This window comes from Pan paniscus, chromosome 21, assembly GCF_029289425.2.
Source record: "Pan paniscus chromosome 21, NHGRI_mPanPan1-v2.0_pri, whole genome shotgun sequence".
NCBI lineage: Eukaryota > Metazoa > Chordata > Mammalia > Primates > Hominidae > Pan > Pan paniscus.
Genome location: NC_073270.2, coordinates 41685127 through 41700384, shown reverse-complemented (window position 1 = coordinate 41700384; position 15258 = coordinate 41685127). Strand labels below are relative to the sequence as shown.

General features: G+C 45.3%; 3 protein-coding genes across 6 annotated transcripts in view; 1 reads left to right on the top strand and 2 right to left on the bottom strand.

The window, feature by feature from the left end:
• Positions 1 to 8053, bottom strand: part of CNBD2 (cyclic nucleotide binding domain containing 2) — a 74446-nt gene extending 66393 nt beyond the window's left edge. Inside the window, exons 1-2 of one of the 2 annotated variants that reach the window (XM_008957245.4) lie at positions 7640 to 8053; positions 4627 to 4680 (exon numbers count right to left, since the gene is read on the bottom strand). In XM_008957245.4, coding sequence (XP_008955493.2) covers positions 4627 to 4680; positions 7640 to 7813 — 228 coding nt within the window. In that variant the 5' untranslated portion in view covers positions 7814 to 8053. The remainder of the gene's footprint in view (positions 1 to 4626; positions 4681 to 7639) is intronic. The other variant, XM_055104819.1, reaches the window with a different exon arrangement.
• SCAND1 (SCAN domain containing 1) lies at positions 7035 to 8762 on the top strand. Its single transcript, XM_063600814.1, has 2 exons — positions 7035 to 7945; positions 8047 to 8762. Exons 1-2 carry the CDS (start codon positions 7812 to 7814, stop codon positions 8639 to 8641), a joined length of 729 nt encoding a protein of 242 aa, XP_063456884.1. The 5' UTR covers positions 7035 to 7811; the 3' UTR covers positions 8642 to 8762.
• A 3254-nt stretch (positions 8763 to 12016) lies between these two features.
• Positions 12017 to 15258, bottom strand: part of PHF20 (PHD finger protein 20) — a 184213-nt gene continuing 180971 nt past the window's right edge. For all 3 annotated transcript variants that reach the window (XM_034947499.3, XM_055104817.2, XM_055104818.1), the window contains one exon: positions 12017 to 14905. In XM_034947499.3, the coding sequence (XP_034803390.1) occupies positions 14763 to 14905 (143 nt within the window). In that variant the 3' untranslated portion in view covers positions 12017 to 14762. The remainder of the gene's footprint in view (positions 14906 to 15258) is intronic.

Below are 15258 nucleotides of genomic sequence, written 5' to 3'. Positions count from 1 at the left end.
GGGAGTCCAAGACAGGCGGATCACAAGGTCAGGAGATCGAGACCACCCTGGATAACACGGTGAAACCCCATCTCTATCAAAAATACAAAAAAAATTAGCTGGGTGTAGTGGTGGGCGCCTGTAGTCCCAGCTACTCGGGAGGCTGAGGCAGGAGAATGGCGTGAACCCAGGAGATGGAGCTTGCAGTGAGCCGAGATCGTGCCACTGCACTCCAGCCTGGGCGACAGAGCAAGACTATGTCTCAAAAAAAAAAAAAAAAAGACTGCAGGGAGCATGCCTCAGAATTGTCCACTTGAGAGCTGCTCCTGGAGGCATTAACTTCCCAGCCTTTCTGGGTTAAGCACTCCAGTGGCCAGAGGGTGACGGTGCCCTCTGTGATGTGTGAAGCTATCACATCAGCCTGTGCGGCAATGAGGGGTGCTGAGAAGATCCAGAAGGTTAATGCCAATAGAGAACGCTATGGCTGCAGGCCTTAGGGAGAGCTGGCAAAACTCGTAGTTCTCCAAAGAAGCGGGCTACACCTTGAGGGCACAACTCACAACACCTTCAGTAGAACATTGGGATGGTGATGGACAGGCTGGCTCTGGTCCCACTGGGACCAAGGAGAAGTAGGGGAGTGGGGTGACCAGGGAAACACACAGATGTTCCATTTTTATAGCCCTACAGCTGCCAAGCTCCAACTGATCGGAAGAGGAGAGGGCTAAACCAATTCACATACTCACACAAAACCCTGTCAGAAGAAGCTTCACTATGAAGCCAAGAGAATTCCTGCCAGCCTGGAATTCTACTCTAGTCCTTTCTCCACACACAATCCCACAAGCAGCTTGTCCAGAAGAACTCACTTCATCTAAAGGGGAGTTATAGTAAAAAAGAAATAGCACAAGACTTATACAAATATATTACTGAAAAAAGCAGGAGAGGGAGGCAGGGAACAGGAAAAACAAATGGCAGATGAAAGACAATCACCAAAAAAAGAAAAATAAAAAAGCTAACATGAAACAGATGATAATCATGAACAACAAAGAAGTCAAAGGGCTTAATGAATTTTAAAACAAGAGATCAAAGCAAAGATGTAATAGTTCAAAGAAAAGACACTGAGACAGCCAGAGGAGACGACACTGGCAGAGCTCAGGAAAGAAGGGATTTTAAAAATAACCGTCTCAGAAGAGAAGGTCATTCCAGAAACATCAAAAAGAAAGCTAGCCTTGCTGAGAACAGAAGATAGGACTGCAAAAAGCAAATGAAGGAGTTGGGAATGAATGATTTAAAAAGAGCCAAGAGGCCGGGCGTGGTGGCTCACGCCTGTCATTCCAGCACTTTGGGAGGCTGAGGCAGGTGGATCACCTGAGGTCAGAGGTTGGAGACAAGCCTGGCTAACATGGTGAAAATCTGTCTCTACTAAAAATACAAAAAATTAACCGGGTGTGGTGGCAGGCGTCTGTAATCCCAGCTACTCGAGAGGCTGAGGCAAGAGAATAGCTTGAACCTGGGAGGCAGAGGTTGCAGTGAGCCAAGATCATGCCACCACACTCCAGCTGGGTGACAGAGCGAGAGGAAAGAAAAAGCGGGAGGAGGGGGGTGGCGACAGAGCAAGATGAAAGAAAAAGGGGAGGGGAGGGGAGAGGAGAGGAGAGGAAAGGAAGAGAAGGGAAGAGAGGGGAAGAGAAGGGAAGAGAAGGGAAGGGAATGGAAGGGAAGAGAAGAGGAGTATGGCAGTATAGAGACAGAGAAAGTGAGAGGTAGGGGCAGGCACGGTGGCTCACGCCTGTAATCCCAGCACTTTGGGTGGCTAAGGCAGGAGGATTGTTTGGGCCCAGCAGTTTGAGGCCAGCCTGGGCAACATAGCGAGACCCTGTCTCTATAAAACAAACAAACAAACAAAAAAACAATTAGTGGGGCATGGTGGTACGCGCCTGTAGTCCCAGCTACTCATGAAGCTGAGGCAGAATAGTTTGAACCCAGGAGTTTGACGCTGCAGTGAGCTAGGACTGCAACACTGCACTGAATTTTCTGAATTACTAATGTCACTGAGCTTGGATGACAGACTCTGTCAAATGAAATACTAAGTGCTGATGAGGATGTAGAGCAACTAAAATTCTCATTCATTGCTGGGCCCTGGATTCTACCCTGGCTAGTACTTCTACTTTCTGAACTTTAGTTTGCCCATCTGTGAAGTAAAGGGGTTGTCCTAAGGTTCTATGAATCAAACACATGTCTATAGAAAGAAAGGTGGCAATATGTAGCAAAATATTTCAGTCAGTCCTCTTTTGGGATTACAGCTTAAGGAAGTACTGGTATCCCTTACCATCCAAGCTCTTGCTATCAGAATGCTTCCTTTTCAAACTCAGAGACCAAATAGATTTGATAGTAATAGATGCTTATAATTCAAAATCAGAACAAGCTTTAAGCAATATATGATTATCACATTATTTTAATGAAAAATCAGAAATAATCTAAGTGTTCAGCAATAAAGCAATATTCTTTACAGTGCATCCAGACTGAGTCTCCTAAAACACAAATCTGATCACATCCTTCCCCTGCTTTAAGTCCTTCCATGGTTCCTACTGTCTATGTTAAACGTGGGTTTGAATCCCAATCTTGCCATGGATTGGCTGAACCTGGGCAAGTTAATTAATCTCTCTAGACCTTAATTTCTCATCTGTAAATAAAGTATCACACATACACAGATGTTCAAGAATGATATGGTTTGGCTGTATCCGCACCCAAATCTCATCTTGAATTGTAGCTCTCATAATTCCCACGTGTTGTGGGAAGGACTCAGTGGAAGATAATTCAATCATGGGGGTAGTTCCCCCATACTGTTCGCATGGTAGTGAATAAGTCTCACGAGATCTGATGGTTTTATAAGGGGAAACCCCTTTCACTTTCTCATTCTGTCTGCCTGCTGCCATCCATGTAAGATGTGACTTGCTCCTCCTTGTCTTCCACCACGATTGTGAGGCCTCCCTAGCCACGTGGAGCTGTGAGTTTATTAAACGTCTTTCCTTTATAAATTACCCAGTCTTGGGTATGTCTTTATTAGCAGCATGAGAACAGACTAATACACTAATAATAATATCAATGCCTGTGACTTTTAAAAATACTACATACTAGAACTTACATATTCAAGGAAGTATTATCTCTTCATAACCATCGGTTTTAAAAAAAATGACAAAGTATATATTCTGTGCCAAACCCTACACCAGTTCCCTTATATATATTTCTCCTCCTCAACTATTCAGAACCATCCTGTGTGGTAGTTACTATTTCCAGGCTCAGAAAGATAAGTGATTACCCAAAGCCATGTCATAAAATAACTCATAGCGGTTCTATTTGTAACAGCTCAAAGGTGGAGACAACCCAAATGTCCTTCAATGGATGGTTAAATATACCATGGTACATCTATACCATGGATTACTACTCAGCAATAAAAAGGACAAACTATTGATACAAGCAACCACTTGGGTGAATCTCCAGGGAATTGTGCCAAGTGGAAAGAGCCAAGCCCAAATGATTATACACTATATGATTCCAAGTATGTAACATTTTTTAAATAACACAGTTATAGACATGGAGAATAGATTAGTGGTTGCCTGTGGTTAGGGATAGGGGAAGGGAAGATGAATGGATGCAATTATAAAGAGATAGCACGAGGGATCTTTGTGGTGATCAGACAGTTCTAGATATTGTGGTAGTAGTTGCATTAATCCACACATGATAAAATTGCATAGACCTACACACACACATACACACACAAATGCATGTATGTAAAACTGGGAAAATGTGAATAAAGTCTGTGGATTGTACCAATGTCAATTTCCTGGTTTTGATATTGTACTATAGTTATGCAAGATGTTACCATTAGGGAAAACTGACTGAAGGGTACATGAAACCTCTCTGAACTATTTTTGCAACCTTCTATGAATCTATAATTATTTCCAAATAAAAAACTTATTTATTTATTTTTTTGAGATGAAGTCTCACACTGTCACCCAGGCTGGAGTGCAGTGGCACGATCTCAGCTCACTGCAACCTCTGCCTCCCGGGTTCAAGTGATTCTTCTGCCTCAGCCTCCCAAGTAGCTCGGATTACAGGTACCTGCCACCACGCCCAGCTAATTTTTTGTATTTTTAGTAGATATGGGATTTCACTATATTGGCCAGGCTGGTCTCAAACTCCTGAACTCGTGATCCGCCTGCCTCGGCCTCCCAAAGTGCTGGGATTACAGGCGTGAGCCACCGTGCTTGGCCAATGAAAAGCTTTTTAAAAGACGTATTCTCCAGTGTGATGGCTCTGATAAAAAAGAAAAGAAGTATCCAAGCTTCTTTTCCACAACCCTCAACAACCAAGTGCCATCAAAAGGCACTGAGGTCTCTGAAAGAGTCTGGGACTCATATGAGAGCTCTGCCTTCTCAGGGATGGTCTGCAATCCACATTTGTCCTCTTTCCTTTAATCAACACTGAGGCTACCTAGGAGTCAGGCCTTGTGTTGGAAGCTAAGTGATATGAGATGAATGAGTTATGATCCCTTCCCAAGTGAACTCCCAATCTAGGGATAAAGAGGCCTAATAAGATAAGAGTTTGGACTAAAAGTCAAAAGATTTCTGTCCTCATGGAACCACTTACTAGCTTTCTTATTTTGGACCAATCCTTCATCTTCTGACATCTTGGTTTCTCAATCTGCAAAATTCAAAAGAATGAAATATAAATGTATATTTTAAGCTTAATCTGGGACTTCTGGGAGGGTTCAAGGATATATGTAAATTACATGAAAGTAGATAACTGCATCCCTTTTCGAAGAAGAGGCATTATATGTTTTTTTTCAGACTCTGGGAATCTGAATGTTTTAACTTTTATCATGGACATTTTCAAGTATATACAAAAGTAGAGTGTACATACTGCCAATCTTTCAAGCCTTCTAAAGTGCTGAGATTACAGGCATGAGCCACCGAGCCCAGCTAATTTTTTGTATTTTTAGTAGAGACAGGGTTTCATCATGTTGCCCAGGCTGGTCTTGAACTCCTGAGCTCAGGTGATCCGCCTGCCTATGCCTCCCAAAGTGCTGGGATTACAGGCATGAGCCACCGCGCCCGGCCAACTACTGAGCCAATCTTGTTTCATTTATTCCCTCCACATTATTTTTTACTGCTGAATCACTTTAAAGCAGGCTTACCGGCCCACAAAGGGCTGGATTTTTAAATTCCATTTCTAAGGGCCCTTCCAGTCTAACATTCAATGACTCTAATAGATCTCTCAGGTCCCTCCTCCTATCTCTAATAATTCACGATTTCAATAGGGATGGAAGAAATAGACTAGAGATCTAACATAACATCTCATGATTCCAGGTGCCACAAAAGTTCATTCCCTTTCACAAGAAGATAAGAACTAAATTTTAAACATGGAATTCTAGGACATTTATGATTTAACCCCCACCAGTGTTCCAACCTCATCTCTCACCCCTTCTCCAGATCCCAACCACTTTCCCATATAGCCTGCAGTTTCCACAGTTTTGCTCCTACTATGTGCCTTTGTACAGGCAGTACCTTCTACCTGGAATGTCCCTGAGCCCCACCCATTTTCTTCTTGAGTCTCAGCTTGAAGTCTCCTCCCCAGTGAAGACTTCTATCACCTCTTGCCTCCACAGAAGGGTTAGTATGCTCCCTTAGGCCTGGAAACTGAGTACCTGTTACCACACAGGGAATAGCACTGTTGGTCACTCTGGGCAGCAAACCCAACTACTGAGGGGCCAGAGAGAAGTCAAGGTTTGAAGCCAGTAGGCATAACAAACACTAAGACCCTGCTTTCTCACCTCTAAAAAGAAAAGAGAGAAAAATATCAACCCTAAATAAAGCAACAACCTGAGAGCAACAGTAAATGCAAACAACATTCTATTTCAGAGAACCATAGGGAATGGTTGAGATTGAGACCAAATGGGACAGAGTATCTTGTCTAAAGGAAGTCGTCTCTACTCAGTGTCAGCTGATTGTTGACCGGCAGGAATTTGGGTCCAGTGTGGCCAGCTCTTCCGTTTTTTCAAGAAAAACTAGAAATCCAGATTTGCATGTGAAATCTCCCAATTTTTACATGTCAGCAACTAAAAAACATTAAAGGCCCACTGCAATGACTTTCAAGGTTTTCAGGCTATGTTAATGATTTCATGAGGGTCCACTTCCACCCATCCAAAGGAAACATCCTATGGTAGGGGTAAGTTTTATATCAGGGCTAATGGCATGTTAATGGTTGTTAAACCTGCTCCTCCATCCTGCACGGGCTCAAAAGGACTGCAAGATCATAGAAAACCTTTCATATGAGGCCCCTGTCCTTTCAGGGCCTCAGTTTCCCCTTCTGTAAAATGAGGATATAAAACCTATTTGTGGCCCGGCGCGGTGGCTCACGCCTGTAATGCCAGCACTTTGGGAGGCTGAGGAGAGTGGATCACCTGAGGTCAAGAGTTCGAGGCCAGTCTGGCCAACACGGTGAAACCCCATCTCTACCAAAAATATAAAATATTAGCCGGGTGTGGTGGTGGGCGCCTGTAATCCCAGCTACTCGGGAGGCAGAGGCAGGAGAATCGCTTGAACCCGGTAGGCGGAGGACTCAGTCTCAAAACAAAAACAAAAACAAAAACAAAAACTATTTGTGAGTCAGCTACCAAACAGAAAACCACCTGGCCGGGGGCTGTCAGGGCCACGTGCTTTTACCTACATCATCTCACTGAATTCTCAATTACCTCTGAGAGGTAAGTTCTATTACATCTACATTTTACTGAAAAGAAAACAGTAGCTCAGAGATAGCAAGCAGTTTACCTAATAAAAACAAGAGCAAACTTCTTAAAAGCCCTTTCTCTCCAACGGCTTAACTTATTTAATCCTCCTAACAACTCTGAGCTGGGTATCGTCAAAGGGGATTCCACCAAGGTAGCCTCACTCCAACACTCTAACCCAAGGCTGCTCAACAGAAATATAATGTAAACTGCACATGCAATTTAAATGTTTTTAGTAGCTGCATTTAAAAAGTAAAAACACAGGTGAAATTAATAACATTTTATTTGACCCAATATATGCAAAACATTATATTCCAACAGGTAATCAGTATTAAAAAGTATTGAGATAATTTTTACATCAGTTTTTTCGTACTAAGTCCCGTATTTTACAATATAGCACATCTCAATTCGCTATATTTCGAGGGTTATCAACTAGCTACGTTGCAAGAGCTCAGTCAACTCAGGCGGCCGGCGGCCACCATAAGGGGCAATGCATTTAGAGTTCACTTATTAAATGCTGAAGTTAACAGAACCCACAGAGCTGCATTTCCCTTGGTTTCGGAGGACACGCGAAAAATAACAACAGCAAAGGGTTCTCGAGCATTTCCTTCGCGCCAGACGGTGTGTTGTACTTTGTCATCGTCGCAGTAAGGCCGGTGCTATCGCCCTCCTAGTTTGACCAAGCGAGAGGACTTTCTCCAGATGGGCCCCTCCCGAGAGAACGGCCGCCGCCCCGCTCTCCTGTTCGGGTCACCGGCCGGGCGCCACTCGAACGAGCCCCGGCCAGCCGTCACCCTAATCATTCCCGAAGGAGGGGCCATCAGAGCTACAGCTCATCAGGGTCAATCAGGAGGGGCGCCCGCACGGAAAGGTCACCTGCAAACCGAAGCGGCGCACGGATAAGGTCCGGGACTTGAAGTCTACCTCCAAACATTCAGGCTCCTCCTCCGACTCCTCCTCGAACTGGCGCTCAGAGGCGCCACCATTCGGAAGGAGCCCAGGCCACACGCAGCTCGCCCTCCCGCACCGCGAGGGCAGCAGCCGCCTCATGCGACTCGAGAACGCTAGAGGGCGCCGCTTCCGGGAGCCCGCAAGCGGCTTCCGGGTGCTCGCGCGCCGACCTGGACGCGGAGAAGCCAGAGACTTTCGCTTCCGGCTGCCGCAGGCGTTTCGCTGGTGCAGGTAAGCACTCTCGGCCGGTCCTGAGTCCGACTCCCTCAAGGGTGACGCGAGCTCTGCCCTTTAACCGGAAACGTCTCCCTGCTCACCCCACCCCCGCGCAGACGCAGTGCTGAGCACACAGCTACCGAACAAAGAGTGACGCCCGGAGCTGGAGTTATGGCGGCTACGGAGCCGATCTTGGCGACCACTGGGAGTCCCGCGGCGGTGCCACCGGAGAAACTGGAAGGAACCGGTTCGAGCTCAGCCCCTGAGCGTAACTGTGTGGGCTCCTCGCTGCCAGAGGCCTCACCGCCTGCCCCTGAGCCTTCCAGTCCCAACGCCGCGGTCCCTGAAGCCATCCCTACGCCCCGAGCTGCGGCCTCCGCGGCCCTGGAGCTGCCTCTCGGGCCCGCACCCGTGAGCGTAGCGCCTCAGGCCGAAGCTGAAGCGCGCTCCACACCAGGCCCCGCCGGCTCTAGACTCGGTCCCGAGACGTTCCGCCAGCGTTTCCGGCAGTTCCGCTACCAGGATGCGGCGGGTCCCCGGGAGGCTTTCCGGCAGCTGCGGGAGCTGTCCCGCCAGTGGCTGCGCCCTGACATCCGCACCAAGGAGCAGATCGTGGAGATGCTGGTGCAAGAGCAGCTGCTCGCCATCCTGCCCGAGGCGGCTCGGGCCCGGCGGATCCGCCGCCGCACGGATGTGCGCATCACTGGCTGAGCGGTGGAGCTGCGGGCGGCCAGGGCCGGGCGCTCTGTGCGGACTGGGGCCATGATCGGGTCCGGGGGCCTGAGCCTGGGACCCCACCCCGTGTTAATGAAAAATGAGTTTTGGCAGCGCCTGTGGTCTGGTGTGTCTCTTTCATTCGTTCTTTATTGGGTTTATTTTACCAAGCTTGTTTCCTACCGCCTTTCTGGCTGGTGGCGAAACGAAGTTGGGAGTCCGTAACAATAAGGCCTTCGTTGGCTATGGTGGGATCTTTAGATGTTGACTGAACCTAGGTTATCCCTCTACCACACATGGGAAGTTTTTCACCTGGGCTCCCAAGGACCCACTTGGATTTCTTACACGCAAAATAGCTGGCTCTATTAAATGCTCACTTAACTGGCTACCTCTATACCAATATGGGCACCAACTTGCACCTGCCCTTTGGGTACAGGCTTCCCAAAATGTCCAAGTTACTGGGCCATTTTAATGTGAAGTGTTTACTGCACACCTTCACAGAGATAGGCTAGTTCTTGTGAGCTCTGGCTTATGCCGCCAGGCTTGCTCAACTTCCTTGCCAAATTTTAGGCCTGTGGTAGGAATAAAGCAGAACTAGTTGAAGTAATGGATTATTTACATTACTGAAGCTACTCATTTTAATGTCTCTCCGGCTGGCTCCCTTTTGGTGTTTAAACTAGCATAATCGTTTACAAAGGGAAGAAAGAATTTGGCAAATAATGAGGACCTGTTCTGAAATCTTAAACCTACTGTGTTTCCAGAGGCTTCTGCCCAACCAGTGAAGGAGGTAGTTAGGGTCCATGGACAGCTTGGATTGGTCCCAGATAGGTCCTATTGCAGTGAGTGCCATTTGTTAATATAAGGAAGGCCAGACTTGTCTTCCTTGCACTGCTCTCAACAATCAAAATCAGCCTGCAGTTCACACCACAAAGCATGAGTGAGACTGGGCTGGAAGTTGGTGAGGGGCATTTTGCTTTTGAATATTAAAGACAGACAAATTGAGAAGTATTTTTGCATTCTTGGGATTTCTTGGCAGAGTTTGCACCTGCCTCCCTGGAAAAAGATAGTTGTTTAGAAGGTAAGAACAACCTTCTTTAAAAGGTAATGTTTAAAGAAGATTAGAATAGGTGAAGAAGGACAAGCACAGTGGCTCACGCCTGTAATCCCAGCACTGTGGGAGGCAGAGGCGGTGGATCACTAGAGATCAGGAGTTCGAGACCAGCTTGACCAACATAGTGAAACCCCCATCTCTACTAAAAATAGAAAATTATCTGGGTGTAGTGGCACATGGCTGTAATCTCAGTACTTTGGGAAGCCAAGGCGGGCGGATCACTTAAGGTCAGGAGTTTGAGACCAGCCTGACCAACATGGTGAAACTGTGTCTCTACTAAAAATACAAAATTAGCCGGGCATGGTGGTGCACGCCTGTAATCCCAGCTATTCGGGAGGCGGAGGCAGGAGAATCGCTTGAAACCAGGAGGCGGAGGTTGCAGCGAGCAGTGATCGCACCATTGCACTCCAGCCTGGGCAACAAGAGTGAAACTCCGTCTCAAAAAAAAAAAAAGAATGGTGAAGGACTTTATACAGTCATGCATCTCTTAATGGGGATACGTTCTGAAAATGAGCCCTTAGGCAGTTTTATTATGTGAGCCTCATAGAGTGCACTTACGCAAACTAGATGGTGTAGCCTACACACACCTAGGCTTTGTGATAGAGCCTACTGCTCATAGGCTACAAGCCTGTACAGCATGTTACTGTACTGAATACTATAGGCAGTAACAATGGTAAGTATTTGTGTATCTATACATAGAAATGGTTAAGTAAAAATATAGAATAGGTCGGGCGCGGTGGCTCACACCTGTAATCCCAGCACTTTGGGAGGCCGAGGTGAGCAGATCACGAAGTCAGGAGTTTGAGACCAGCCTGACCATCATGGTGAAACTCCATCTCTACTAAAAATACAAAAATTATCTGGGCTTGGTTGCAGGCAACTGTAATCCTAGCTACTCAGGAGGCTGAGGGAGGAGAATTGTTTGAACCTGGGAGGTGAAGGTTGCAGTGAGCTGAGATCGCGCCATTGCACACCAGCCTAGGCAACACGGTGAGGCTCCATCTCAAAAAAAAAAAAACATTTATATATATATTTATATATGTATATATACACACACACATACATATATACACATACACATATATACGCATATATACACATATATATACACATATATACATATATATATATCAAAGTAAAAAGAGTTTGCGGGACTGGACATTGTTCTGGCTGGGTAAGTGGTGAGTGAATGTGAAGATGTAGGACGTTACTGTACGCTACTCCAGAATTTATATAAACACTGAACACATAGACTAATTTTTTTTTGTTTGAGAGAGGATCTCACTTTGTTGCCCAGGCTGGAGTACAGTGGCACAATCTAGGTTCACTGCAACTTCTGGCTCCCAGGCCTAGGTGATCCTCCTGCCTCAGCCTCCCAAGTAGCTAGGAATACAGGCGCATGCCACCATGCCTGGCTAATTTTTGTAGAGATGGGGTTTCACCATGTTGCCCAGGCTGGTCACGAACTACTAAACTTATTTTTTAAAATTTTCTTTCTACAATAATAAATTAGCCTTAGTTCACCATAACTTTTTGTTTTTGTTTTTTGTTTTGTTGAGACAGTTTCACTCTGTTGCCCAGGCTAGAGTGCAGTGGTACGATCTCGACTCACTGCAACCTCCTCCTCCTGGGTTCAAGCAATTCTCCTGCCTCAGCCTCCCAAGTAGCTGGGACTACAGGCATGCACCACCATGCTAATTTTTGTATTCTTAGTAGAGATGGGGTTTTGCCATGTTTGCCAGGCTGGTCTTGAACTCCTGACCCCAGGTGATCTGGCCGCCTTGGCCTCCCAAAGTGCTGGGGTTACAAGCGTGAGCGACGGCACCCAGCCTTTTATTTAGAGACAGGGTCTCCATCCTCAGCCTCCCTAAGTGCTAGGATTACAGATCTGAGGCACCTTGCCTGACCAACTTTTATACTTTGTAAGCTTTTAAATTTTAACTTTGACTTCTGTAATAACACTTTGTGTTTACACACATGGTACAACTATACAAATATATTTTCTTTATATCCTTATTCTGTGAGTTTTTTTCTAGTTTAATTTTTTTATATATATTTTACTTTTTAGATTTTTGTTAAACACTAAGACAAATCCACGCATTAGCCTAGGCCTATGCAGTAGGACCATCAGGACATCACTAGGTGATGGGAATTTTTCAGCTCCATTATAATCTTATGGGACTACCCTGTATATGGGGTCCATGGTTGACAGAAACGTTATATGATGCATGACTGTAACTCAACAATATGTAACTGAAACATAGCAACAAGAACCTGTTTTATTTTTTCCAAATACAGATACAGAAGTCTGCGTGTTTTGCAAATATTGCTTCAAAGCAACATTTCTATATACAGCGCCTTCTGTTCTAATAGCGCGTAAACATAGATATGTATCCACAGTGCAATGTTGGCTCATCAAGGATCCACCTTGCATACACTTACCACTTAAAGAAACAAAATGATTAGTCAAACCGGAACTATTTTTGTCAAGGTAATTTTTTATAGGTGGATAGTTTTTCTAAAGACAAAACTTAGGTAGTGCACATATTTCTTTCTTTTCTTTTATTTTTATTTTTTTGAGACGGAGTCTTGCAGTTGTCGCCCGAGCTGGAGTGCAATAGCGCAATCTCGGCTCACTTCAACCTCCGCCTCCCAGGTTCCAGCACTTCTCCTGCTTCAGCCTCCCAAGTAGCTGAGATTACAGGCGTCCACCACCACGCCCAGCTAATTTTTGTACTTTTAGTAGAGACGGGGTTTCACCCTGTTGGCCAGGCTGGTCTCGAACTCCTGACCTCAGGTGATCCACCTGCCTCGGCCTCCCAAAGTGCTGGGATTACAGGCGTGAGCCACCGCACCCGGCTGATAGTGCACATATTTCTAAATGGTAACAGCAATGTTTGCAAATAATGGTTTCCAGTGCTCCAACATAGGGTTAATTCACCTTGACCCAGGAATTGGGAATGGAGCCCCTCAACATGGCTTTAAATTAGGGAAGCACACTGAGGTTATAAGAACTTGGGGAGTCTTCTCTGCTTCCCTAAGAACAAAAGTCACAATGAATGAAATGGGATTACTTCCTTTACCAAAAATTTAAACAATAAACCCAATAATGGCCAGTTGGCAAAATTAGGGCAATTCAGTTTCTGCTTACATCGTTGAACAAGACATGAAATTGACTACCTTAAAAGTTACAGCTTCCACAGATGTGATTAAAACTCAAATGTATTTTCAGAAAAGAAAAATCAGTAATCTAATAATACAACAATCATCACACCTCACAGCTGTGGCTACAGAAAGCCATCCTGTTTCTTCCCTTTTCAGACTGCATGACAGAACTCTCACAATGCAGCTGTCTGAACGTGCATGCCATGCACGCCTGTGCATTTCTTCCCACGCCAGAAACACCAACGTTAGCAGTGAGAAACAGCCTCTTGTAGAGGAATCGTCAGTTTTGTTATAGATGTTATAGCCACGTGTATTCTCTCTGATGGACAGCTATAGCAGATCAGCTTATACTTGTCCTATAATTCATTATATATCAAATGGTAAGCAAATCACTAGACAGAACATTCCCTGAAATAGATTTTAGTACAGAGGCCTGAATTCATGTCCACAATGACCTGTGCTTAACTATTCCAAAGGTCGCTAAAGATACTGTTACTACTATTGAGATATTATTGGCTACTTCACGTTTACATAGTAAATGTTTGCAGCATATAACATTACAGACTCATAAACCCATAATTAACTTATAAGTGTTAATGGACAACTGTGCTTTGATTTTTGCCTTTAGTGATAAGAAAACAAAGTAGTGAAATGGGTCACTCCTCAAAGCATGGAACATTTTAACTTTACCTAGTAAGGAAAAACAAAACAAAATATAGCAATTACATGTGGAACCGTAACCTGCAAAAGTAACACAAATATTGTCTCAAAAGGTACAAATAGGTTGTACCTGGACCTTAAGCAGCATAATCACCTTGCTCTCACAAAATAATACAAACAGGAAATGTAAAATGTTAAAGTATAGTAACAAAACAATTCTGAAAACGCTGACTACTAAACATACCCTTCAGGAAGGAGAAAAGCCGCGCATGTAGAATTTGAAGTTTGTTTACAACAATGTAAAATAAGGTAATTCCCCAAACCACATTCTTTGTAACAAATCTTTACAGTGAAAGAGTTTGAAATTTTGGGAAACATTTTTGGACATTAAATAGAACGGGGAAGCTGTCAATATTAAGAAGTGGGTAGAAAATGCTGTCCTTTGGGTTCCAGACCCTGCCTGCTTCGGTTTGGAATTCCTCCTAGATTCTTATTACTGTGAGTGAGATTCTAGTTCTTCCATAGGCTGTATGGGCTCTGCTACAAAAGCCATAACCCAGCCAGCTCTGGGGTGAAGGCATACAAACTTGTCCCCAGTACCATGAAGTCATGCAAGAGATGTGGTGAGAAAAGTGAAGAGTCCTAAGGAGAAAGCAGGGCAGCCAAGACTCTGCTCCTTCCCAACCTCCACAGCACGGTGAGCTCACAACATTCCTATGAATCTAGAAAAGGAAAATGATGCCTGCTGCCCAAACACCATGCCAGGAAGAAACCAGGGAGTTGGCATGTGCCCCAACCTGACAGAAAAGTCAATTAAATAAACTCCAAATTGAATTTACAACTGTCTCCAACTAAACTTTTTTGGCTCTCATTCCGTTTATCATCAGTGGCACGATTTCAAGTGAAGTTTGTGCAAAAAGACTCTCTTCATTCAACGATGTGCACAGAAGAGGGGAATCCCAAGAGTCTATTTGCTACCTTTATGGTAGGCTTCGAGATCAGAGTGTCCTCCCGCAGCCAAAATGGCCTCTTTGTCCAATGTCCACCACACTCCTGGCCCAGATCCCTGAAGTCAGTCGGTGTCACGTGCATTCAGCATGCTAGGTTTATTTATTTAAATATGCGAAGCTCCTCCTGCAGGTGCCCCAGGATTGTGCCCCCATGAGTTTTGGGTGCCCAGTTTCATGTTGAGCAGCAGAGGGCGATCTGCTGCACCTTGCCCAGGTCCATCAGCAGCTGCTTGATACAATGCTTGAGCTGCGGAAGCCTGGCCAGCGGCTCAGGGGGCTCCAGTTCCCCAGTGTAGTCCAGCCAGCTCTCCAACACTGTCGGCAGAAGAGAGAGATGAGACCTAGTGAGCTCCCAACACTTGATTTGCAAGAACATCAGCAAGCATTTCAGCACCTTATTCCATCAGACACGGGGCAAGGGAGGAAGGGCCATTTCAGCCTCCATGGGGCAAGGGAGGAAGGGCCATTTCAGCCAACACTGTGTCAACACCTGCTCTACAAAGTGGTACTCCCAGGACAAAACACAAATGCTTTAGAGCAGCACAGTCCAAAAGAACTTTCTGCGATGATCAATGGTCCAAGTCTGTGTCATCCAATACAGTAGCCACTAGCCTTATGCAGCTATTGAGCGCTGGAAACATGGCTAGTGCAACTGAAGAACTGAATTT

Bases quoted from the DNA above. Each gene is read 5' to 3' on its own strand.
- SCAND1 (XM_063600814.1), top strand. From the start codon at position 7,812: ATGCGACTCGAGAACGCTAGAGGGCGCCGCTTCCGGGAGCCCGCAAGC. The intron at 7,946-8,046 runs GTAAGCACTCTC...ACCCCCGCGCAG, and splicing joins CAGGCGTTTCGCTGGTGCAG to ACGCAGTGCTGAGCACACAG.